At 37.9% G+C, this 27840-nt stretch overlaps 1 protein-coding gene across 1 annotated transcript in view; it reads right to left on the bottom strand.

The window, feature by feature from the left end:
* Positions 1 to 27840, bottom strand: part of LOC574567 (retinoic acid receptor alpha-A) — a 59684-nt gene that overhangs the window by 12981 nt on the left and 18863 nt on the right. Inside the window, exons 2-4 of the mRNA XM_011682238.2 lie at positions 24761 to 25354; positions 5583 to 5806; positions 4654 to 4795 (exon numbers count right to left, since the gene is read on the bottom strand). Coding sequence (XP_011680540.1) covers positions 4654 to 4795; positions 5583 to 5806; positions 24761 to 25354 — 960 coding nt within the window. The remainder of the gene's footprint in view (positions 1 to 4653; positions 4796 to 5582; positions 5807 to 24760; positions 25355 to 27840) is intronic.

Raw genomic sequence — 27840 nt, 5'->3', positions numbered from 1 at the left:
GTCAACAAGATGTGATGGGACGATACACAGAGATGGGTAGAAGTGAGGAAGATGGGCTTGGCAGATTCAAGCATGAGACGCGATGGAGAAGTACATGGAAATGTGTAAGAGAAAGCTATGACTGAGATCATTCATCTGTTCAGAGCAAGACGAGCATTAACCATGTGTTCAAGCATATGAGTTAATGCCCTTCTCAGTTCTGGCTCTAAAAACACAAGTTAATGGGGAAAAGAGAAAAGAAAAGAGATGAAGAAAAGGAAATAAAGAAAGAGAAAGAAAGAAATAAAAGGAGAATAAATGGGTAAGAAGTACATAGGGAGATGCTGACAGATAGACCAGAAGCAAGATGGCAATTAGAGAGTCAGCAAGAGAGAGAGAGAGAGATCCATACAAAGATATTCATAAATATATCCTTGACAGGGAAAGAGAGGAAATAGATAATGTCAAGGAATTAATGAGGGATGCAGGTATAAATAAGGAGGGCAGAGGTAAAGTAATATTGAGAGGAAGAGGAAAGAATGGGGGTAAAATGAAAACAAACATTTAAAACAAAAGGGAGTGATTGGGAAAGTGAGTGAGTGAGTGATACATGTAGATAGTATAGATAGGATAGATCACGATCAATGCAATGTGCCGAGCCTCTGTTGGTTCGTGATCACACCAGACCCAACCACACGCAACGTTGCAACAGTTGCTCGGCGTTTCACGTTACCCCACGCTTGCATCGCTTTCCTCGCCCCTCGTTGCACTCTAACACGATTGTAATAGGAAGAGTTTATCCCCGGGATTCCCAGAAAACAGTTGACATGAGACCTTTCTGTCATGTGGCGTGGGTGGCCAGAGGAATCACAGGACTGGAAGTGAACGATGAATACCTCCCACTAAAAAGTCATCAAAAATCTCTTAGCATGAAATGTTTGGGTTTTCACAGGATACAGCCAATCTCAAATGAATGGTTAAAGTTTGTTCGCTTCACAACACAGCTGTATATAGTCACCGTTTCACAGAGTATAGAGTAATATTGTTCTATACTTTGTGAAACAGTGACTTTAGTATATTCCATATCCTCTAATCCTTCTTTTGGTATTATCTGTTTGGCCTACGAGCCTATACTTATACAAAAATTGCAGTTTCTGTCATTTTATCAATGGGCCTAAAACTTTGTATGAAATCAGTTCTACCACAGATCCTACAGCAACAGTTGCTCTGCAGTCAATGTCCTAAACCAACCAAATTCCTAACCTGACCTCTGTACCAAACACTGTATCTACCCCTACCCCTAACCCCAAACCCCACCTCACCTTACCTATAAGTATATCCACTACCATATGCTGAACATTATCCCTAACCCTTAACCCAAACCTCACCTAAAACCAAATCGCAACGCTAACCCTAACCCTATACCCTTCATGAATCAATGCCAGTAGCAAATGCCAGCAGAGCAAATGATGGATCATCAAAAAATTCGCCCCATACAGACGTAAGCTGCACATCAACTGGTAATGATAATGATTGGGGGAGGCACATAATGGGTTAAGATGATGGAAGGATACCGGGGCTGTTCCATACACCCACACCCCATTCAGCCTCATAGATTAGGGCCTTGGACACACCTTTCGTATTTCAATGGCTGAGTGGAGATGTTCATCACTCTATTATCAATGTCCGTATGCCCTCCACGTATGTATGTATGTAAACAACAATTAAAAATAGAAAATGTTTCACTCCTGGCCTTCTATGGTCCGAATACACCAACCCTTTGCCTCTACCATCCATGGAATAGACAAGGTCCTATGACATCCAATGGTAATTCAATGATAATTTGATGGTAGTTTGATGGTAATTTAATGGTAATTTGATGGTAATTTGTAGAAACTTAACCTTTAATCCATTCACATGTAATTACCACCCCCACTGGCTCAACTGAAATGTCGGAAATGGTAAGAATTTAGCACGACTTTAAATCACTGAGGCCCCATCATTCATACGTGAAGGAATGGGTTTCAGAAGAGCAACCTGAATTTCCGGACTTCAAATATTCTTCTGATGGATATACATGGACATTTCTGATATTGGTTTCTAACATGCTATTTTTTCTAAAAATATCAATTAAACTGATTGAAATTCTTTTTCAATGTTCATTTGTAGGCTTTCTCTTAGCTCTTGCAATCTTTCTTTCAAAATTTCTAGCCCTCTAAGATTTAATTAAGCAGGACCTTGTAATGAAAGCAAGTCATATACCAAGTCAGATAACCCGATCTGGTCCAGACAAGGGGGCTCTAAGAGGTATACACGACCCACCAATATGTGGACGCAGGCAGTAGTACTAATGAAAGCCCCTTTCCTTCTTTACTCCTCACCCTACTGCATGCGACCAGTCATCACTCCCAAACATTTCACACCCACGTTTGCTAAGAATAGCTCGGCTGACTATTTGCCAACATGAGTTTGAATCAGTATCAACTTGGCAAGTGACCAGAAGTCGGGCGGACAACTGAGTGCTGAAAGAGTGCAGCTCAATTCGCCTTCAACACCCTGTTAGCAAAGACAACTACACCAGCACAAAGATTCCTTCGTTTTGTCAATAGCATGAATTAAAGAAGAAAAAACCCAGAGTCTGCAACTTGGTCTATCACCATCACAGAAAGAATGCAAAGTAAACTGCAACAGAAAAATGTCCCTTTTTTCCCCCTTTCTGACAATAACTTCTGATACTATCCTCATTCAAATGTTATGCAAACATTTGATGTGGGTGAAAACAAGCACACACCGACCGTCAGCGGTCCTTCAAGCGGGCCTTACATGTTTTTTTCAGCGATCACTCAAAGGTAACGATCCAGATGAGTCCCTTTGACCTTGGTGCATTGGGGAGCTTAAGCTGACAATCATTTGACAGTAATTAAGGAAAGATAGTAATATATGGCTTCTGAACGTTGTCAATCTAATGCCTTTCAATCATTTGTCAACTGATATGATGCAATAAAAATACTTAATGTCTGGGATGAGTTACTTTTCCCGGAAAGGCTTTTGTAAATGGCGCATCCATTTGGTAATTATTTATCAATTTCAAGGTTGCGGATTGTTGTTTAATTTTGTGTTGTCAAAGACAATTGAGTTACTACATGAATAGTCACAATATCAGCAACTGTCCATGACAATGCTAATTTAGATGTACCTTTCAATACAAAGAATTCTATGGCAGACATTGCACAACAACTAATTATATTCAGCAACCAAAACATGCCTATATACATATATCGTCATACAATTGAGGCTCAACAAAATAATTGTTCACATTCCTTACTCTTCCTCATCCCCTAGACAATCATGATCAATCCTATGAATTCACAAAGAGGGTGTAACTACAGAAATAAGCTGGATCTGTAATCCCTCCTGACAAGAACAATCCTGAAAATTAGATGCTTTGACGAGAAAATGACAGTTCATCCATTCCTGATCATTACTGTGTAATCTCATTTATAGATTCGTACATGTCACAAAGACAGCTTAAAATGTTCTCATTATACAGCCTACCAACCTTGGCCTTTGTCGAGGGCACCCCTCTAACCTTTACAAGAAATGTCTTGCCCAGTAGCCCACAGCTGACAAATTGGTCATTTGGGCATGCCTGAAGTATTCCATTTTTATCCTGAACTTCAATCATCGTTATCATAACCGAACAAAGATAAAAAAGGAACTGAGGCAGAAGAAAGGGAATTGTTTGTACTAATAATAGTTCTTTAAACTCTTCCTAACCTGAAATCCTGAATGGTCACTTAAAGAAGGCCAGGAAAGGTATCCACAAATAGCCGAAAACGGACTAAAAAGTGAAAGGCGTCTCGTAGAGCATGACGTCCAAAGGAAAGAAGATAGTAACTATGCGGGGGCGTTCAGATTAAGCCTTGTCCAGCTGGGGTGTATTTTAAAACTTCCACGAGCCTAAATTTAGAGAGACCCGTATCGCTGACAGATCGGTGTGTATGTGGCTAGCTCCTGGGAATACAGGTACCCTAAAACTACTTCCTGCAAGCTTCACCTAGCCTAGGCTGTCTTAAAGTGTAGCAGTGACTCTGGACGATGTGGTCTTTGAGCAAGCCACTCAAAGGCATCATGGAATGTAAGGAGCTACACAATGAAGAATGTTGCAAGTGAATTATCAGCCACGAGGATAAACAGAATTTATCATCAAAGGGAAAAATATTATTTTTTGCTTAAAATTTTGCTAAATATTAAGAAAACCAAATTCATTCCTTTAATGCCAAACTGGACATAAATAAAGTTCGGAAATTATTCTCTTCCTCCCTCCCTAGATAAATAATTATTATAATTGCTCTTTTCATCTGTTGCACATTCAACAGACAACCACCATCAGAGTGAGCATTTAAACCTCAAACTAATACAGATAGTCATGCTAAAGAATCCATTCATTACAGTTAATAGCCTTCATACTATGTCAGAGGGCAGGACATACAACACTCTCTTGGACAAGGGTCTAACAACCCGTACCCTGAATGTCAGCTCCAACGATATCCCACAATGCACGGCATGACATCAATTAAGAATGGCAGAACAATAGGAGCCCTTGGCCCGATCAGAACTCTACTTCAACTCATCTATCAAAGTCACTGGACGCTGTCGGTCATTTATACTTACATTCTTTGGACATTCCAACTTCAAAACACTTCTTGAGCCGGCAGTGTTGGCAGCGATTCCGCGTCACTTTGTTGATGATGCACTTTTGGTCGCGGTGGCATGTGTATTGCATGTTCTTCTGCACGCTTCGTCGGAAGAAACCCTGCCAAGAAGATAATTTTTTAAAGACAAGAAAGAGGACGATATTATCTTTGTGACACATCTTCTAGACGTCAAAACTGTTCTGTATCGGTTTCAGAATGATTTTGATCCACACGATTTAAATCGGTTCTTCCTATTTTTACTTACCAAAATTTCCATCCATTCATGTTACAGAGGGACAGAAACAGTGTAGGCTAAATCTGTATCCACATGCAAAATTCACATTCAAATCAGATATTAAAACATTATTATATCAATGTTATTAAGAATGCCCACCATGGATAAAATGAGTTGAACATTCTACTCTCCCCTGGATGAAGATAAAAGTTTTGGTATCTACCCTTTAATTAGGTTGTTTCTTTTAATTTGTGCATATTTCTCTTATCTTAAGACATAGTAACTGCCCTGCAATATTAAGACTTTTGTAATGGGAGTAAGAAACAAAGAAAAAATAACAACGGTCCCTAAGGTACTCTCTTTAATATCTGCATTATATAAGATACATTAATGTGAGGTTCACTATGCTCTATGTCATATTTTGTCGTGGCAATTGGAAATAAATCTTCAACAGGGAAAAAATACTAAAACAATTTAGGGGGCTACTTTTAAAGCTTGCTTGCATGAAAATAACACTCTTTAGTTTATTTTGCATTGAACTCTATGTAATTTTGGGGGGCTCTTTTATGACTTTCCGTGGCTTTTTTTTTTGCATTTTGGGGGCTAATTCGCCCCGCGCCCCCGTGTATTTTTTTCCCTGAAATTCTTCAAGATTGTGATGATTAGGTTACCTTGCAGCCTTCGCAGGCGCTGACCCCGTAGTGGTATCCGGAAGACTTGTCCGCGCATACAAAGCATGGTTTGTAGACCCTCGGCGGGGGCGGAGGCGACTCGGAAGGGCTAGGATGGGGGAGATTGGGCAGTTGCATCTGTGTAGGGAGGGACGCTGACTGGCCTTCTTGGGGCATCATGCAGGGGTAAGGTGAATAGCCCGGTGAATAACTTGGAGGCATTGCTGGATTGAAAAAAAGAAAAAAGAAAAAAGAAAAAAGTTTAAAAACACTATATCAAAATTTATTCAAATAATTTATATAATCATAGAAATAAAATGCACAAAACCTTTGGGTTATCATGATTAGGCCTTATTAACATATTAAATTTCACATGGCATAGAAAATATCAAGATTTACATCACTAGATCGAAAAGTAAGCTGAAGAAAACTTCAAATTAAACCCACTGGAAATGCATGTCAAATGAAAACCAATAGTATCAAAGGAAGTAAACATTAAAAAAAGCTCCGAAACCATCAATATAAAGCTGAATTTGAATGTCTCCCTGCAAATATATATGTGTATCCAACAAGCTCTACAACCCCAAAAATAAATATATAAATAATATTTTGTTCTTCATGTTTAGACATGTTGAGAAGATTTCAAGCCTAATCGACCAGAAATATTATCTCAAAATCAATCTAAAAAAGCTTACTATTCATGTGGTTAATTCATGCAGGATATTGCCTGATGCCTTGACAAACAACATCTTTACAAAATGCAAATAACAACATAAAGCGGGTTTTCATATAGTCTTAATAATCTATTGTGAAGGAATCCCTGAAGGACATTTTTTAAGCATTTAATTGCATATAAACATCCAACATACCAGCAGGAATGTGTTTTAATTTACACCTGAAGCACTTTGTTTCTCTGTTATGCTTTTCCAGGTGAACTGTCTATTACTGCAGGGATATTAACAACTTTGGCTAGACAGATTTGAAGCTCCCTTCACTGATATTGATATTCTAGCTTCTGTAGTTAACTTTACAATAGTCAAAACTGGACAGATTTTTGTGCTTTATTAGACATGGTAATGAAAATTATAGTCAGGCTTTGATAAAAAAGCATCACTGTGAGTTTCTTCCTTTGCATATTTTCTGCTATAATGCTCATTTTAGACTTGAGTCAATGACATTGTAATCATTGATCATGCATTTGTTCATAAAGTTCTGCAACATTGCAGGAAAGTACTTCTCAAAAGAAGCTACCAAACACAACTTGACATGCCAGTCGATTGATTCTAAGGAATTGGAAGACACAAGGAGGGACTTTGTCATGTTTAAAAGTTGGGATTTGATTGATAATGATTGCCGATCTATAGGTGAAAGGGTTACATGATGCTTATTTTGGGGTATCCTATCGTTTCCCCGACCAACACATGATCACACATTTATCCCACATACTTCATATATCGTCCTCTCAATGAAGAGTTGAAGAGTTGAATCAGATAAACTAGGGGTGTCGATGCCATGACTCACATGGGCTCTCAAAACTGAATCAAGTATCAAGCCATCGTCATCAAAACAGACAACAATTGAATTCTAGCAATATCTATCCATGGTGCATATGATCCCCTTGCCCTTGATCTGTTAATGAGCAAATTAGTTTCCAGCTATTTATAGTCTCCAAGAGATCTAAATAGACTATATATGTTACAATTTTTGGTCGAAACTCCCAAAAAGCACATCCGATAAATACTCGGGGCATTGATGTAGATAACGACCTTTTACTGAAACCGATATCAATTCACCTGCTTTTTCTCTTTATAACACCTGACAAGTATTGCTTATCTAGATAGGTAACATTTGCCTTTGAATAGGTCTTTTTGTAGCATCGGGGAGAGTTTCCCCGGTGCTTGCTCACAAACTTCAGTTCCATTTCCAGATCTCGGGCGCCTGAATTCCAAAAGGAGTGCTCCAAAGTAGACATCACGTCTACATCTCCACCAAGACTTTACAAGAAAGTCCTTATCAGAGGGAGGTTGGGATGGGATGCAGGCTCCAGGGAACACTCTCACTCCCTGCAGTCACATTAAAAAAACTGGTCCCTTTCCTCTGTGACGCTTTCTCACCATTCTGCACCCCTTAAATCAGAGAATAGTAGGTGCATGGATTCTGCTAGTCAGACAGTCAGTGTAGAAACCTTTAATGGAATGCTTCTATTTGCGTAGGATGTCTTTTCTTTCTCTTTCCCAACGGTCGAATAAAAATGATTGTTCTTTTCCTCCAGGTCCCCATCAGGTCAGGCCTTGTGAAATGAATAATACTGGATATGAGATCACGTTTGAGGCATTCCTTGTACAAAGAGGGAAACCAGATATGAAATCGCATTGTTTTATCTAGATCTTCTGGAAGTATAGCTGGTAAACTCTTCTTGAACTTATTTCATCAAATATTACATCGTGTCTCGGTAGTGTCGTAAAAAATCCTGTTTCCTTGCTCCCCTTTCTTAGGCTCCACACACCCTGGCAAAAAACAACCAAGGGAAATACACTCCATTTGCTTTGGAAATAGATAAACAAAATTGGAAAATCATGGCGCGATCTTTGACTTTCCCCGTATCTCATTCTAATTCTGACTACTCCCAAGAGCAAGCTAAAATACCTGCCCTTTTCCCCGCTTCACACGCCCCCATTGAGCACCCCCTTAGAAACTAGCCCCTCACTGAAACATAATTTTTTATTCAAAACAGCTGAAGGACAGATGGATCTAAAGATGACCCCAAAAGATGGATCTCATTAACTTCTTAAACTTGGAAGGAAAGGTGTGAAAAGTAGGAATCTGCACCCTGTAACTCCATTTAAAAGAAGAACAATCTTTTCCTGTGGAGCGGTCACTTCTATAAATATTTTCAATCAAATATCTCCAGTATTTACAGAGGTACCATTTCATTACTCTTGATGTCATTTTGACGTCAAAGTGAGTTTTTTATATTTTGCAAACATTGTATCCATATTGAACAAACTTTCACAGCCCAATTCATATTTGATGAGGGAATAAATTACCTCATACAGCTATTCTCTTGGTATTGACTTATAAAAGGAATTCAGACCACAATGTTTCCGATTCTTTCAGTGTGGTTTCCAAGTTCATTGCGGTTACTTCATCGATTGTTTGCCTCTCTATGTTTGCTAGAAATGCTCAGTAAAAAGGAAGTGCTTTACAGTTCAAAAGTTTATCACAATACAATGTAACCAAGATTAAAACTATTTCCAACAAACTTAAAAAATTACATTCTTTACTTAAAATTTCCATCCTCAAGTAGAAACAGACAGTGTCAATACCGTAGGTGTCATATTTCTTTGTTGCACTTACAGTAATCTATTCAATATCAAAATGTTATAGCAAATCGTTGACATGGAAAATAAAAAACATATTATTGACGTTTTTCAGCAAATGTACAAGCAAGAAGCAAAACCTACAAATTTAAAGTCAATGAGGAACTTCTTAAAAACAAAAAGCTCTGCATTACAGACTATTTGAATATTGTGGAGAACTTATCCTGAATTAGATTCAGAACCCCCTCCCTAAAAAACAAAAAGTTTTAAAAGTTGCCCAGATTAAAACAAAAATTATTTTCCTTTTCTCTTTTTGACAAAGCCTTTCCAACTTCCCAAATCATTTTCAGGTTGACAAACTTTGTAGATTCAGCACTAAGCACTCACCCCACCCCCTCTATACATCAAGTTCCAATTACTTCCACCTGTGAATTCAAGCCACTTCCTTTCAAAGGACAAGCTTTTCACTCAACATTTCCTGCACAATCATCAACAAAATTAACATGTTTTCCCCCATCTCACTTCTATTATTTCTCCTGTCTTGCTTTCCTAAACTCTTCTTGAAATTTGGCAGAGATCATGTATTTCTAAAAATCTCCCATGTGAATTATTACATAACTTGTTGACTTTAAAAAAATATTAAACATTTTTATATCTACTAACATACCATTTGACCTGTTCATCTATCTCTTATCTGAGCTTCTTAGCTAAAATTGAATTGAATCAATTAACTTCATATATCTTCAGAAGGGGAGGGGGTGGGTATTAAAGAGAGAGACAGAGACAAAGTACAGAACGAATGCAGTGCAAGATAATCAAACATAAGATATGGGGAAATTCTTTTCAAATGAAACAATATTAAACATGAATCTATCTAACTAGAATTTTTTAAAGGAATGAAGGCCATAATAGTCACCTACAATAAATTGCAATTCCACACAAAAAAATATATATCTATGACTAAAATGACCTTGCAAAGATCAAGGGCGACAGGAAACGGCTCAGAAGATTTCTAATGACACATTCCCTTTGTTTTGTTTTATTTCTACAACTCTGATATGGTATAATTTCCCTGTATTTAACATAGCACATTTCAGGAAGGGACATATCACATTACAGGAAGAAACATAGTTACACATTATAATAAGCGACGGAAGAAACAAAAATTAAATTGATCAAACATATCTGATAACTTTTCACTTGCCAGAAATTGTTTAGATGTTTTAGGGTATGCCAGAATAGGGTTCTGAGAAATTAAATATATTACAAGGGAAAGAAAGGTAACAGGTGATTTTAAATGCAGAAGTGTGATGGAGGGTCATGGCTAAAAATGATACAACTAAAATCGACATATAAAATCTTGTGCTTAAGCAGATCACTAGCTCCCTGTCTGTAAACCTCAGCAAAATAAATGTTATCAAAAGTTATCAAAAGGTGGGATAAGATCTATAAATAATAAATAGGATCATGAAAAGATTAAAAGTTTGTTGGAGTATCAAATTACTCAAAGCAGACAAGGGGTTTGAATAAAGTAGGCAAGTAAGGCAACTTAATACAGCTTGAGACACTCTTTCATGACGTTGTTATAGACAGCCTTAAAGAAAGATGTTTTTTAGAAGTGAAACTTTGCTTCCTTCATCTTTCAACCTAGTTGATAAGAGGCTTGGCATCGCTTACATAACATTCTCTTGACTTTGGGCATGTTCAGGTACGAGTTATAACCCTATATATTCCCCTCCATGTTGCTTATAGCATTGTAAAACTGATAATTGTGAACTATCAAGGACAAAAAAAGATTATCTTTATAATAAGAGATAGGTTCGGTACATACCGTAATCATGATTCTAATGATGCTTTGAACAATCTTTGATAGAAACTGTACAGAAGCACACTTTATAAGTGCTCACCTAACCTTTGCTCTACACTTCATTTTGTCAATGATATGGGTTAAACCTCTGTCACACCAACAAGCCAGATACCAGTACTCGTAATGGCCAAAATTCAGTTGGTTCGGAGTTGATCGTGAGTCAGTTTGGCGCTGTGACTGCACGAGGTATTAGAGTATTTAGTTCCCTTTTCAGGAACTGTACTGCATAGAGCTGTATAAAACAACTCTATGCTTTACCCTCACCTAGATGCTGAACAGGCGTTGATGAGTATTACCATAGAAGTAGAAGTAGAGTGGTGGTTGGGTTTGCATGTAGGTTGGGTTTATGGTTAGGGTTAGTATGGTTTAGATAGGCCTATATTGCTGAGTCTGGGTTGAAGTTTGGAGTTTAGTAAGCATATGAAATTGAACACAGAGAAATTGTCACTGGAGCATATGAAGTATATAGCATGTTTCTGTAAATGTGAACATGGTAAATTTCACATCATCACGCTACTTTCAGAAGTATGTTCTTAGCCAAGTAATGTTGCACTCTCTTGCCAAGACTCAAGAGGAGGGGAAGACAAACAAAAATTGGCTTTCAAAACGTTAAACTTAAAGCCATGAATATTATCAGGCGTAAAGCCATGAATATTATCAGGCGTAAAATCATGTGGTATAATATTCCGATAATGGATTAATAAACAAATATATGAACTAGATACAGATTTTTTTCTTTTATCAGATGTACTTCTTTTTAATCATAAAATGAGCAATATTATTTTCAAAACCATTGATAATAAAAAAAATAATTAATTGTACCATATTGAGAATGCGTTTCCCACACAGTTTATTTTTTTCAAATTTCAATTCATTCAGACAACCTTGTCCTTTGTAAGTTAGTTTGTATACGAAACTCCAGTAAAAAACATATTGCTACCTGTAGTACTGTACAACTTTCATCATTAGATAAACATGAGCTATCATAGATTCATTTTATCATCTCATTCACTGTAAAACTTTGCCTTTAAATCTTCTCCCTCAAGGTGAACAAACTTTTAAAACCCTCTTGTTTTTTCTTAAAAAACAACTCTGCCTATATCGTTTTTTAAGACGGAGTACACAATACTTGATATGATATAAATACTGGGAACTATATTACTATATTCCTAACAATCTCTCATTTTATGAAGTAAAGTATCCATAATGTTTTTTTTTTTAGTAGAATGATAAAACTTTGATAGTTTCTGTGAAGTTTTTACTGCAAAAAAGGCAGGGTTGCACTCTGCATGTGAATACCAGGACAATACTGCATATACAATATAGGTCTATAAGTAAATTTACGATTGGCACATGATGCAGCAGAAAAAGAGATAAGATCATGACTATGATTAGAAAACTGAACATACACCAGTTAAAAAGAGCACCATGTAGAAAATCACGAGAACTATTGTGTCGAAGATTAGAACAATCTTTTGTGAGTACCGACTTAGGATGGTCACCAACTTGGGACCCAGCATATACACAGAATCAAAGAAAAAATAGCTCTATCTTACCCCAGTAATACGCAGGCCGTACTCTCTGATTTTCAGACATGGCTGCTCCTGAATCGACTTCAGCAACACGTCAGGACCTCACCAACAAATAAACACATATGTTGTTTTTTCTGAGGCTCAATGGGTATTGCAAACTTCTCCAAACTTTTTGGTTGGGTTAATTCCTGAATTGCGAAGGTCACAAAACCAGAATGACAGAATCATTAGCACAAGCTCATGCAGGGAACTCCCATGCACGTCAGAAAGACAGACCAGATATTTGGATACTCTCTGTCAAGGTGCGTGCAGAAACACAAAGAAAAGTCATCCAAATTCCTGACAACTTGATAGTGGAAAAATAGAACGATAGATTTAACGACGAAAATCAAAAAATCCCACCACCCTGTTTAACAACATCACAAAGGAAATTTTAGTCTTTGCAGACTACAAAGTTTGACAATGCAACAAAGCTGTGTTTACTATTGTTTGCGATATTGTTTACTAATATTGTTTACTAATAATCCATCAGTTCAGATTTCAGAGCCAGAAGGGAGTTAAATGCATATTTAAGTACATGGGTTAACAAACCTTCTGGCTCCTAACAGACAATTTCTTTGGGAGCAAAGTTACTTTAACCCCAACGAGGGTGATGAAATAATACAAACCTTTTCAACCAAGTTGATCGGTTGTGTTCTATGAATATGATTCTTATATATTCTGTTTGGAGCTAGTAGGGACTCGGGAGTCAACTAAAAAACATGAACTTCAACACACAGTTAACACCTTTTTGGCTCAAGGCAATAGAGCCAAGTTCTTTTATGCTGGATATGCATGGGCCTCTATATGGGACTATTTAAATGGCTTTCATTACAGGACTTCACTGCTCCATGTCATGGAAATATAAAGATTAATTCTCCATGCCAACTATGCCGTATTCACACTTTGTAGCAGATATCAAATGATCATTATCACCACTAATTATAATCAACTAATTGTTTGCAGATTCACCAGCTTGAAATACTATAGATTGACAAAGTAACACCAACAATGGCAAACCTGAAGTCTGATGATGATCTTAACTGAGCAGTCAATGTTGTGTCCTTGCTTACTGTCAATTAAAAAAAAATACAAGCTAGAACCTAGAGGCAAGCTCAGCATAACAATTTAATAAAAAGCCATATATGCTAAATGCACATTCGGCTCACTACTTTCATAGACAAATTTAAAAGCGGAATTATTATTATTATTAGATTTAAAGTAGTATGCTCTAATTATTCATGCAATCAATTGGACTTTGTATTTACTAATAGTGTGAATTTACTTATTACTATTCATTGTGATTCTAGAGTTGTTGTTGACCATCCCTGTGGTAGCCATTGATGATTTTTCCTTGCATTCTTTTTTTCACGTGAGCCATTAGAAGCGGGTCAGTTCCTAACCCCCAGCAGACCATACCTGTTCTCATCATTCATCTAATACCTCATCAATCATACTTTGCCCAGGCCTGCACAGGTAACTGGAATGGACAAGTTAAAATATATGACAGGGTGCTACCCCCTTGTGTTGCATCATGACTTATTTCTTCATTTCAGTAAGTCGTCAGCATTTGTATGACCCAACGGACTGTAAATTAATGAAGCTAGCCTGTATTTGCACACGCTGGACCTTACCTATGGAATCAATAGCCACAAAATATTCATTATATTTCAAGTGTAAATTGCTTTAACTTAAGAATGGCCTAAAAACTCATTTGTTCAAAGTGGCTTTCCAGTAGATTCACTTTCACATTGTTGTTGTTCATTTTTGTTGGTATTTTCATGTACTTGTAGATTTTCTTCTCCATTGCGCCTCGAAAACATTACCGGTAGTCATGTGGAGTTGGTGCATTACAAATACTCTATGTTAGTATGAGAAACTTTTGATTTTTGTCTTTATTTGTTTACATAATTAATCTTTATCAATATCTTCCCTCTCATGTCTCATGACAGATTTTCACCTATTGAGTAAAAGAAGTATATACCATTCTTTCTCCCCTTGCTCTCTTCTGCTTGACGTAAAAACAGGCATCTATCCTCCAGCCAGCCATCTAAAGTAGGCTGAACTTCACATTCTAAACACAGGATATGGCAGGTCACTAGGTTTAGCTATGACTCCCAGACTACATAAACCAAACAACTATACATCAAGGACAATGCAATCCTATATATGTCATCACATTAGAACAAACCTACAACTGTTTTGTCAATAAATGCAAAAATCTGTTTGTGTTTCCAGCCTCATCTTGCATCACATCATGTCATTGGCCTTGTACTTTGTACATATTACAGATACATGGGAGAGTGTTGTAGAGAGTGACCTGGGCATCCTACATCTAATGTGAATCGCATTACTCTTTCAGCACATGACAAAACTTACTAAAGTTATACAATGATTAATTTGGATCTTTATTTATACATTTCTTTATATTGAATGTTTATATAGGCCTATCTTGTACAGAGTTATACATGTTGAGAACGTGAGTTCCAAAGCTATTACTTATAATGGACTTGTCAAGTATGACTTTATACCTGTACCCTGAATCTTGCTTACAACCAAAGTGGTACAGAAACATAATAATGAAGTTTACAGAAGAGAAAATATCTGTCCATCATTTGTTGTTTTATTTTTCTTTCCTCCTTCATTAACACCTTTCCTTAGGTATGGTGTCAGAGGGCTCTTTTCGGACCCCACCCTTTCTCTTCTGGTCACATTCCTTCACGTTTGCCTCCCATAATACATTTTCCTTCCTCTCCTAAATGCTACACTTCCCCGCTACAACGTGACTCGTGCTAAATTTAGCCCTTCACGTTCTCCGAGCGAGATCCTGCCCTCAGAAAGGGGCTTCGAGACCTTTGGCTGAAAAACACCCACAGACTAGTTCAAAAATATCTCACATAAAAGTATGTCATTCCAGGTCTGTGAGATGTTTGTTCTCTATGTAAGTCCAGCAATAAAAAAATCTACCCACCTGAGGCGCCGATCAAGAGAGGGACAATTTATATCATCAAACACCCCCCCCCCCCCCTCCTTACCCTCCAGAACTCTAATGGCCTACATGAAGTATATTGCAAAAAATTGCCCCTTTAATTGTGTAATTTTTTTACAACTGTGACCCCCCCCCCCCACCCTTCACAGAGATCACGCATCTGCCTTCATTTGATTGGAAGTGTATTGCATCTAGAATATTTGCCATATGAAACCTGACCTATACTCCTACAGAAAAGCTTTAAATACCTCCCCATGATAGCATGATCAAATTCAACAAATTAAAATACCTTTCATGAATACTCTGTTCCAAGTTTGAAGTTCAAGTCTTGTGTAACAGTCATTTCCACTACTCCAGAAGCCGTAGATATAAAACATGGCTTCTATTTACGGGGTATATACTTGGCATGGAAAGTAAGCCATATACCCGTTATAGAATAATCTATTGGAAGTGATTTACGTCAAATGCAGGGACACACTTTCTTGTGAACTGAACTGAAAAGTTGTTAGAAAACATCGACATCGATCGACAAGACCTGAAAAAAGTTAACCTTTCAAGTGAAAAAGATTGAAGACTGTTACTGACATGCAAACAGATGACTAACTGATAAACCACACCGATCTGAATACTTTGTGATAGTGCTGAAACATGGTGCAAATCTTACATTTCATGTTTTACAGAAATGTTGAATTTAATACAGCAGTATTCATCTTTGTTCATTGAAAATATGATCAAAGAAATTGTCTCAAAAGTTGTAGTAATAGATCTTTTCTTCTAAGAAGCATATTCTCTTTGTCCAATCATATCATCAAGATATCATACCAAGATGAAACACATCATTCTAAATAACAAATCATATCCTCATAATGATTGAATTCCCTTTTGCGTGTGAACTGACAATGAAATTGAAGTGAGTTCCTATTGTACCTGCACAAAAACAAATTTATACTGAATTCATCATGATTTTTATATCTTTTTCTTGTTTAGTGTGAAAACATGAAACCATAAGGCCTTATCATGACCTCAAAATAAGAAGTGAGTTATGATCATCGCTACTTTTTATGATATTATTAAAATCAAACTTAAAGCCTTATTTTTTTCTCAAGGCATTGGATTTTCTTGCATTTTGTCTTCTTGTCAAAATAATAGGCCTATATTCTCGTTATTGCAAAATTACTAAATGACAAATTTCATCTAGTAAGATAAAAAACAAACAAATCTTCATAATACGTTGTCTTGCAGCAAGGCTAAGCCATAAGGGGTAGCCCCACCCAGCAGTTCTCATCTGACAATGGCCATGGGGCTTGATCCAAGGCCATGTGCTCTCTCTCACTCTCCCCCTCTCTCTCTCTCTCTCTCTCTACTACACAATACCCAGCCATCCAACAGAGCCTAATCACAGAAAGGTCGCACGAGGTCAATGTTCAGAGCTGACATTATCCCAACCAGCTGTGCAAATGCCATGCTCTTCATGTCTAACCGGTTGAACACAGACAGGCAGCGCCGAGGCAGTGCAGTGCAGTGCGGCAAAGGCCCCATGTTTTCGCAGTGTCTGCTGTGAGCAACTCCCTTGCGCTTTACGCTCTATGTGCATCTATTTCACGTACCTACAGAGAGTATGGCATAACAGACTGCCTCACACTCAGATCCAAGACAGACCTTTAAAACTTTTGCAAGCTCTTACAGTGTTGCATGGCCAATTATATTAATAAAAGCCCATTTCTATCACCTTTATGTTAGTTCCAGAAAAAAATTGTCTTTCACTTGTCTTTAAGGACTATTTATGTCAAAAAGTTTGTATCTTATCTCTATTACAAATGCACCTTCACATTCTGTAATACTAAACCCAATACCAAGTTTCTAATTCAGTAAACCAATTCCTGGAGCTCATCATCAACGATGGCTTAAAGTTCTCCCATCCCTCTGTCGCTCACCAATATTTGTGCTACCAATAAAAACCTGCGTTCCAACAATACAGCCCACACATACACTCCAAACATCTGAAAAATGCCAGACGGTTCCATCGACAGACCTACCGTAAGATGCTGTCTTCTGTCTGGGTTAGGTTGATATCGTTCACTCGATCCCTAAGCAAAGTTCTCCAGGTCTTTCTCATACTCTCTCCATTCTCATCCTGAGTATTAACCTCTATACCTATAATTATCTATCTACCTATCTCTGTCTATCCTATCTATCCTATCCATCTATTCCTATCCCATTCCTGTCCCATTCCTGTCCCATTCCTATCCCATTCCTGACCCATTCCTGCCCCATTCCTGTCCCATTCCTGTCCCATTCCTATCCCATTCCTGTCCCATTCCTGTCCCATTCCTATCCCATTCCTGACCCATTCCTGCCCCATTCCTGTTCCATTCCTGTCCCACTCCAGTCCCATTCCTGTCCCATTCCTGCCCAAATCCTGCCCCATTCCTGTCCCATTCCTGTCCCATTCCTGCCCCATTCCTGACCAATTCCTGCCCCATTCCTGCCCCATTCCTGTCCCATTCCTGACCCCTTCCTGTCCCATTCCTGCTCCCTTCCTGTCCCATTCCTACCCCATTCATGTCCCGTACATGTCCCATTCCTGCCCCATTCCTGTCCCATTCCTGCCCCATTCCTGCCCCATTCCTAATCCTATCCTATCATATCTATCCTATCTATCTATTTATTGTTTCTATCCTCTACTTCTCCCTATATCAATGCAAGGTATTCAGACACTTTTTGTACCTTTACAGGCACTTGAAGTGGTAAACCTCGGCTTATTGTGATGCCATGCCACTGTACCATGAACCAGGAGAAGTACATTCATATGCGAAAACGTTTGTCTGTTTGTCCCTTTATCTATTTTCCGTCTTTATAGCTTTCTTTTGTGTTTTTCCAACCATCGCATGATCCTCTGGAATTATATGCACCTAAATAGATAACATTGAAATTTCTTCAGAATTTCATGAATTTCTGCATTAAAGAAATTGGTTTCCAACCCTTCTTTCATCTAGAAAAATATACAAAAAAAGCTTTTGTGTCATAATTCATAACAAGTTAATGCACCTCCCAATCAAAAGCTATTGTGAGTAAATGGAAAATAAGTTTAGGGATATATTCACAATGGTGATGTGTGTGGCTCATTACACATCTACAGGTCTCTTCGTGCGGAAACTATAGCCAGAATTACCCCCCTGACAAAGACAACAACAACAGCCCAGAAAGTCGCTGCACTCGACACCACATTGGACAAAGGATGTAAGGAAGGTTCAATCTTCAAAACAAGGATCTCTGTAACTCTTCTCCTATTGTCATTCCTACATTGTACAAAAGCTATTTTGTTGTGTGAACTTAGAGGGCAAACATCGGATCTGTGCAGTGAGCCCATATATCTTTCTTCCAAATTTTCTTCTTCGGAAGGAAAAAACCAAAACATCCATGAATCATGTCCAAAGCTGTAAAGTGGTGGCAACACACAAAACACTGCACAAAAATAGACATGACACTCTGTATGTGACTGTGCGGTCCCATGTACAAGGATTCTGATTGGGCCCATTATTTCATGCCCCTTACGCATGATGTATTCCAACACCCAGGGGGTATGAATCATTTTTTCTAGGGAATATGAATTCATATTTTATATACCTCAGATTCAATAGTCCCAACTGCAATTTATCATTCTATTTCAGCTTTCTTCATAATCCTGCTTTTATGAGCATCAACAAGTATTCCAATCATCGAGCCCAGACATGATTTCACGACCGTCTGCTAGCTATTGTTATAAACTGAGATAACTGAAGAGCATTATGTAGTATGACAACTTCACAGATTTTATGATATTTAGACTATAATTCCCTGCTACATGTATAAACATTTTCATGACAGTTGTAGTAATTCATCAACATTATTAACTGACACTTAGAAAGTATGACAGTAATAGTAGTAATGAATGAATGAATTATGCTTCTGCTGCTGCTGCTGCTGGTGATGCCGATGACAACATGGCAGTTATTTGTTTTTTTGAGGTGTTTTTATAAGCACTGGCTCATAAAAAATAAAATACTTCCACCATGTAGACAACATAGGCCTATTAGTACTGCAGTGGAAACACAACAGCTTGTTCGAGAAAGGCAACATATCACAGAAGTTTTGTTGTTTACACCCATGGCTGGATATCATCAACCTTGCCCAACCATGCAACAAGCAAACATGACAAAAGAAAACAAAACTAACAAACGTAACTTGTATTTCCTCTGTAAGACCTGACAAGGATATCACATTTCTTTCGCCAAAACACATCTTGTACACTTCTCTGATATAATGTCCATTCATTCTTGCAGATCTTGATTCCCAGACGAGATCAATAAATGTCCTATTTTTCATCGAGTCACTGCCTCAGACCTTGTCCTCTCTAGACTTTATTCATCCCTCAAGCCAGATTAAAAAATATAGAGTCCTTGAACTGGTTTTTTGGAACATGGGATAAGAAAAGTATCTTTTAAATGCTGTAGGTGGGACTATGTATTCTAAAAATGAGACAAGCATACTGAAAATCAATTATTTCTGCTTTTCAACCCCACTCAATTAATCTCGCTGAGAGATATTGAACATCCATTATTAATTTCTACTCCTCGCTAGCTTATGAAATCCCCCTTTCCATATCTGTTCAGCTTTTCATCACCTGGTATTTATTCCAGCTGAGGAACATTTCACATTATCTCTTAATTCCACTGATAAAATTCTATTCGTAGAATATCTATTATTTTAATATCCAAGCATTTCTATTCTATTCCTCAAGTCAAATTATTGTTTTCTTATTCTTGTTATCATTTCCTTTACATTATTCATCAATCTTTAATAAATCAGTTCATCTCGATGAATAATAAATTGTAATATGTTCTAGGTTCTGTCACTGCCATTTATTTTTTGTTACCTTATAAATTGTTTCCTTTCTCACCCACTCTCTTTCCCTGTCATTTCTCTCATTCTCTCTCTCTCTCTGTATATATATATATATATATATATATATATATATATATACATGACTGTCATTCTGTATTACTCTCTCACTCTCTCCTTCCTTCTCCTTCTCTCTCTCTCGCTCTCTCTCTCCATCTCTCTTTCTTCAGGCATTGTCCGACATCTCACGACACCATCACCATGGTTGTCAAGCTTATTTTGAACAGCATCACTCTGCATTATCATAGCACGGAAACTAGGTCAAGATAAGCAATCGCCTTGATGACCCGGGTGCTCCGCGCAGCATCTGGTCAGACAAAAAAGCAAGAAAAAACATCATCTTTTGAATATTCATGAGATGAGAGCTGTGGGGTATCTCTTCCATGATGGATGAGAGAGAACTCCCCTACTCCAAATGCCACGGATCACAGGCTTTCCACAACCATGAATCTATACGGAGCTGCTGCATCAACGCTTGGAAACTGGACCACTATTACTCCTCTCTCTCTCTCACCGGAGAATTTCACCAGAGAAACTCCAGGCTGTGTTTTGTGAAACCTATGCACAGTCACTCGCTTCTTGCCCATTAAGTTCTCATTGCTTTTAACACAAGGATTGCCTTTTGATTTCAATTTTCCTTGAGGAACCCAAAAGAGGAGTGTCAATGGAAGATGGAGAATGTATAGGTGATTTTGTTAATGATATCGGTGTTAACTTTGACTTTTCCTCTATCCACTTGCAATGAAAGCAATAACTTTTGAAATCAAAATACAAGTATTATCACCACAAAGATTAAATTTCATTGATTGCATCAGTTCTTGAGGGAAAAATTCTTCATGAAGGATCTATCAACATTAGCATCAATCACCCAAATGAACTTGAAATTCTAACACCGTAAATAAAAACACAAGCATAATCAGAGAACGTAGATGAGGACTTCTCATCAGGGTTTGACAATACTAATGGGGAAAGGGAGATGAAAGTCTCCGTCAACATTTGCCAAGTGCCCTCACATTTGGCCGCCTCTGCCCTCCCTTCTCCCTAATGGCAAGAGATACACAAAGGAAGCCATTTTGTCAATGTCACCGAGGAAAATGTCATAAAATATCTCACATTCTTCCTCCTGCCCTTGCTTTCCTAAAAAGGACTTGCAAGTTTTTTTCTGCAGCATGCATAATTATCATTATCAAAGATTGCCAATTTGATTTGACAATCTGCTTATGTTCGTCTTATTGCGGCATTGGCAGAGGAATTGAGTTGGAAGCGATTACCACAATGTTGGTTTCACCTTGTCTCTCTTTCTCTGTTTATTGACTTGCAGAGCTAAAACTGCAATTCTCATATTCACAATTCTGATTTATGATTTTCAAATATTTTATGAGCTTATTACAGTACCTTTCTGCAGAGGTGGGGGATATGATGGAACAATCTCGGCATGAGTTAATATCCTATCAATACCATTACTGAATACTGTAAAAAAAATGTTTGTTTTACATAAAGTTGGCATAGGATAAATTTACCTGAAATGCACATTGTTTCATTACATTACATTGATATCATGCACTATCAACTGATATTAGTTGAATATTGGATTTTCATCAGATGGCTTGAATGTTGAGGTTTTCATCCAGACAGCTTTTTTGTACGGTTTCCGATTTTGACTAGAATCAATTTTTCAATTCTTATATTGCACTTTAAGAGTAAAATATTAACAGTATAAAGAAGGTTTCTAAAAACTGTAAAACCGTAGTTTAAGAAATCGATTAGCAGACTGAAATTACAACCTGGCTTGGTGCATGAGAAAGAACATGTAAGAATGGACTAATTTATCTTCAAAGCATTCTTTAGAAAGTCAAGAAAAGAATTGCCAGATCATAAGAATTTGAATTTGAGTTGAAAGAGGGAGAAGGGGTAGCAATAAGTTTCTGTATCCACTAACTAAATGAGTTGCTACATGCTTTCTCATTGCATTTCCAATAAAAATTTAAAAATATGCCTTGTCAAAGCTGTGCATTCACAACTACCACTCGTGTCCAAATATAGCTTCCGTGTATTTTTCCCTCTTTCCTCCCGGTGTTTCTTTCTCTCTTTGCCACGTTAATTGGAGGCCTGGACGTCAGCCAAACCTTGCCTGCTTGCGAATTCATCAATCAACCTGCTCTCTGGAGCTCCCTCACGCAGGCTCCTCACAGCCAGCCTTCTCTCTCTCCCTCTCTTTCTCGTCGTCCGTCGCATGGTATTCTCTTCAAATTCACGTCTTTACCCCCCAGAAATGGTGAAGCCGTCGGAGGAGGTAAACCAGTTCAATTTTGCCTCCGTAAGACCACCTAAGTCTCTATACGCTGGACAAAACCTTCCCTCAATCTACCCTTCCTTTAACCCTTCAAAGATGGTTCCATCTTTGTATCATTTGTATCTTTATATCATTTGTATCTTTGTATCTTTGTATCATTTGTTCTTTTTCCAACTGCTTTTCCCCAATTTCAAATTTCAAGTCGACTTGTATCTTCTCTGTTCAATATCCAATTCCTCTATTCATTTTCACCCATATGACTACTACATCCAGATAGTGTCAACTATTTTCCAGGACATAAAAAAGAATTTAATACTAATGGGTTGACTTCTTCTTGGACACAACTGATAAAGTAAGGGTCCTAAGCGCACATTTCAATTGAAAGGCATTATCAACCCAATGGATATGATTTGATTTTTGGTATATCAAACATTTTCCATAGACTCCAGCTGGACTTATCTCAGTCTTGGTCTTTAATGGGTTAACATTAAAGTAGTAGAGTGGTACCACTTCACATGACATCTCCATGCTGGTAATGATTGATGATATCGCATTGCCGCTCATTCATTCATTCATTTATTTCACGAGACCAGTATAAACCCCTCTCTCATTCAGACTGGAATCATGGTATGGCTTATACATGATGTAAAAGGTCAGGGTATACACACTTTGAGATGTGAACGGTTACCAGTCTCTATGTATGCTAATGCAGTTATACCCCAACAGAACCCCCTCTGGCAGTTGTCTTGCTAAATTTATCTGACATTTTCGTGTGGCCCTGTTGTAGTTTCTGCTGGCTAGCTGCTATTATTACAACCCTAGAAACTTTGGGGAACAATGCATCCATGACTCAACAGCAGAGCAAAAGTTCAAAGATGAGGGCCTTGTTATTTAAAGTGAATTTATCTCTAGATCAAAAAGATTTTAAATACACAAACTAGAGGTAACATATTTTAACAAATAATTAATGGAAACAACAATCATTTGACTGTTTCATGTTGAATCCTGAATTTGAAGAAATAATAAATCTTGAAAAAAGAAAGAATATATATATTTTTTTAATTCTTCAAAAGACATCTTCCTTTTGATACCCATTTTTGTTTAAATAGAGCTTCTAGAAATGTTAACTCATCAGGCTTAACTTCATTTTCATTCGACACAAATTTCACTTGGTTTGAGCCCATACAGTCTTCAAAGGGTTAAATTAAAAAAAAGAGGAACTTCTTTCTACCCCATCCATCTAAAAATACTCTACCATGACAAGTTATTAGATAGGAGTAGTGGATGCTCGTGATAGAAAAGAGCCTCCAAAGAGGGTAGGGCTAGCCTTACATTTTCACTTCATTCTAACTATCTTCACTCTTCACTCTGCGACTATTTTCAGATCGGGACTCCAAGCATATGATTGCCCTGACCTTTCTCTCAGGAAATATCATTTTTACCGTTCTAGTAATTGTTTCCAAAATTAATCGCAATGCGCCTACAGCGACAGCGATCCTACATTTCATGTGCACGTGTATAATTTCATCAAAAAAGAAAATCAGCCTACGACCCAACTGTCTTCGCCTTCTCTGATTTCACTTTCTCGAGTAGAAATGAATTGTCATGATATTCATGAACTTTGTGTGATATTGAAACGTGCAAAAATAGCCAATAAAAATAAAAATAAACTACTGTTTATTTAAAGACGAGTTAAAACCTTGGTAGAGGTCGTAGGAAGGTAAATGAGCATTACATTTCCAAGGTTGGAGAATAACAACAACAAAAAGGGGCCTAAAATGTCAGATTCATGCTAGTTAGTGCGTGGGGAATAACTATTTTTAGCATGTATAAACTTTGGCTTGTTGTTAGTTGATCTAATTTCATAAGCCTCAATCAGGCAGTTTCTTTAATTTGTACCAAAGATACAAAGACAGAAAACGTTTGCCTCATAGCTATGATTGAACCTTAAACCTTGTGAAACTATACGATACAACTTTCAATTTACAAGACTTTGAGACCTTGGCAGATTCCTGTTATACTAGCATGTCGCTTCTTCACCACCTTTGTTAAAACAAAGCAAGATACACCTGGGAGGTCTGGGAGGAACACAGGTGATTGGGCACAAATATCATCATATGTATGAGAGGAGGATCCTGTAGAAGTGAGAAAAAAAATTGAGGAAAACAAAAAAAAGAAAGACGGAAGAGATGATTACCTCCTTGATGCATACTGTTGTAGTTCATAGACATATTGGGCTCCATTTTACTGGGTTGTAAAAGCTCTTTCAAAGCCGGTTTGCGAGCGAGTTCTTCTTGTGCTTTGCGGTGAAACGCTGATCCTGCAGTTTGTGTCGGAGGAGTAGCGAACACCGTTGGAATGCTTGACGAACGAGCGGTGCCTGAACACGAAGGCAGCGATGAGAGCGGCGGCAACGTCGATGAGGACGATGACGACGACGACGACCCACTTGGCAGATTGTGCCCTAGATGCGGTGAAGTAGGCGGTGGAAAGACGTGGAACAACGACGAAGATGGTGATGGCGAGGCTGTAGACGACGACGGCGACGATGATGATGATGATGCGCGTGGTGCCTTTTTTTCTATCTTAAACTTAATATGCGCCCAGTTGCTGCTTGCTGACGGGCTACCTAGCGACGATGTCGACGGCGATGGAGAGGGTGAAGATGCCGTTGATATCGACGGAGACGATGGTGGTAATAATAAAGTTGGTTTTACAGCTGACGATGTTGAAGGTGTGCAAGACACTTGGGGCTTGATGTCATCTTGTTCCGTCGACAATTGGTTGGATGCTGTAATATCATACAAGAACAAAGAGAACAAAAATAATGGTTAGAAAAAAATAAACATTGCATAGAGAGACAATTAAGAATCTGTTCCTTAGTTTGATACTCACTAGTGTAATATCTCCTTAATGTATAAAAAAAACAATAGTTATGTATTTATTAATAAATCTAATGAATAGCGAAGAATTGGTAAACTAGATGGAATTTTGACTGCGCGCAGTCGAAAATGATGCCTCCGCCATAGAGCAATTTAAACAAGTTTGGAGTTTAAATCTCCAGTGGTTCTTGAGATATCATGATAACAATCTCAATGTATGGAATTTCATAAGTTCACCTCTGTGACCCTTGACCTTTGACCTACGTGCTCCAAAATCTAATCAGATTGTCTTCCTATGGTGATACACACTATCATTAAGTTTGAAGTTTAAATCTCCAGTGGTTCTTGAGATATTATGATATGGTGATACATACTATCATTAAGTTTGAAGTGAAAATTCTCCAGTGGTTCTTGAGATATCGCGATAACGATCTCAATGTATGGAATTTCATAAGTTGACCTCTGTGACCCTTGACCTTTGACCTACGTGCTCCAAAATCTAATCAGATTGTCTTCCTATGGTGATACACACTATCATTAAGTTTGAAGTTTAAATCTCCAGTGGTTCTTGAGATATTATGATAACAATCTCAATGTATGGAATTTCATAAGTTGACCTCTGTGACCCTTGACCTTTGACCTACGTGCTCCAAAATCTAATCAGATTGTCTTCCTATGGTGATACATACTATCCTTAAGTTTGAAGTTTTTACATCTCCAGTGGTTCTTGAGATATCATGATAACAATCTCAATGTATGGAATTTCATAAGTTGACCTCTATGACCCTTGACCTTTGACCTACGTGCTCCAAAATGTAATCAGATTGTTTTCCTATAGTAATACACACTATCACTAAGTTTGAAGTTTAAATCTCCAGTGGTTCTTGAGATATCATGATAACAATCTCAATGTATGGAATTTCATAAGTTGACCTCTGTGACCCTTGACCTTTGACATACGTGCTCCAAAATCTAATCAGATCGTCTTCCTATGGTGATACATACTATCCTTAAGTTTGAAGTTTAAATCTCAAATGGTTCTTGAGATATCGCGCTAACAAACTCAATACAAGGAATTTCATAAGTTGACCTCTGTGACCTGTGACCTTTGACCTACGTACTCCAAAATCTAATCAGATCGTCTTCCTATGGTGATAAATACTATTCCCGAGTCTTAAGTTTAAATCTTAAATGGTTCTTGAGATATTGTGATAACGGTCAAACGGGACGGACGGACGTACGGACGTACGGACGGACGTACGGACGGACGGACGTACGGACGGACAACCCGAAAACATGATGCCTCCGGCACCACCTTCGGTGGCGGAGGCATAAAAAAAGAAGAAGAAGATATTGATAAGGAAATGATATATTCACAGAAAATTGCAGATATATAGTGTAAATAGATTTTTTTTTTTCCGACTTTGTATATTTGGACTATTCCCACATATGTGAATGATATTGTGACAGAGAAACATATATACAAAAACGAGTCACAAATACGGCAAGATAAAGATAAAAACAGAGAAACAGAGACAAGAGAGGGAGAGAAATAGAGAACGACAGAGGGAGAGAAGGACAGAGGGAGAGAAGGAGAGAGGGAGAGAAGGAGAGAATGATAGAGGAAAATAATGTGGAAGAGGAAGGGAGGGAGAGATAGAGAGACAGAGGCAGACAGACAGATACTAGTAGACACAGAGAGAGGCAGACAGACAGAGAAAGAGAGAAAGAGACAGACAGAGTGAGAGAGAGAGAGAGAGAGTAAGTGAGGCTAATTCTCATCTTGACCAGGATGTGGGTCAGGTTGATGACCTCCTTCTCAGACTTGAGAAGAATAAACAAAATTCTTTCAGAGAGAGAGAGAACACAGATTGATCTACCCCCCTCTAAGGGCAATCACACCTAACTCTGTATAATGCACTACAAGCGCGTCTTCAGGGACCTCTTCAGATTCGAGGACAGTGCCTTGAAGCGTGGCTCAGAAAGAGAAATTTGGCGCAATTTTCAGGTCACTCCCACCTTGCTCTTTAGAAGAGGGACACTCAAGACTGTCAGCCAAATAAGCTGCTTTTAATACACATACTATGGAAGCCTTGTGGAAATTAATTACAGGTCACATTCTAAATAGCCATGGTTGTTACTTTCAGATTACAATGTAACGATAAGATGATATAATGAAGACATAGACATAGAGACAATATTGTCAAGGTTCCCTCTTTTGGAATAAATTTTTCTGTTTTACACTTTACAGATAACCTTTAAAACATGAATTCCTTTCATTTCATGCCATACACATGTATTGCTGGTACCAGATATCTGAGTATAATCAGAAATTCAGAATACTTCTAAAAGTGAACATATCACTACATAACAATTTGATATCAACACAAATGAA

Source organism: Strongylocentrotus purpuratus, unplaced genomic scaffold (assembly GCF_000002235.5).
Source record: "Strongylocentrotus purpuratus isolate Spur 01 unplaced genomic scaffold, Spur_5.0 spur5_scaffold_7, whole genome shotgun sequence".
Lineage (NCBI taxonomy): Eukaryota > Metazoa > Echinodermata > Echinoidea > Camarodonta > Strongylocentrotidae > Strongylocentrotus > Strongylocentrotus purpuratus.
This window is presented reverse-complemented; position numbering and strand designations above follow the sequence as displayed.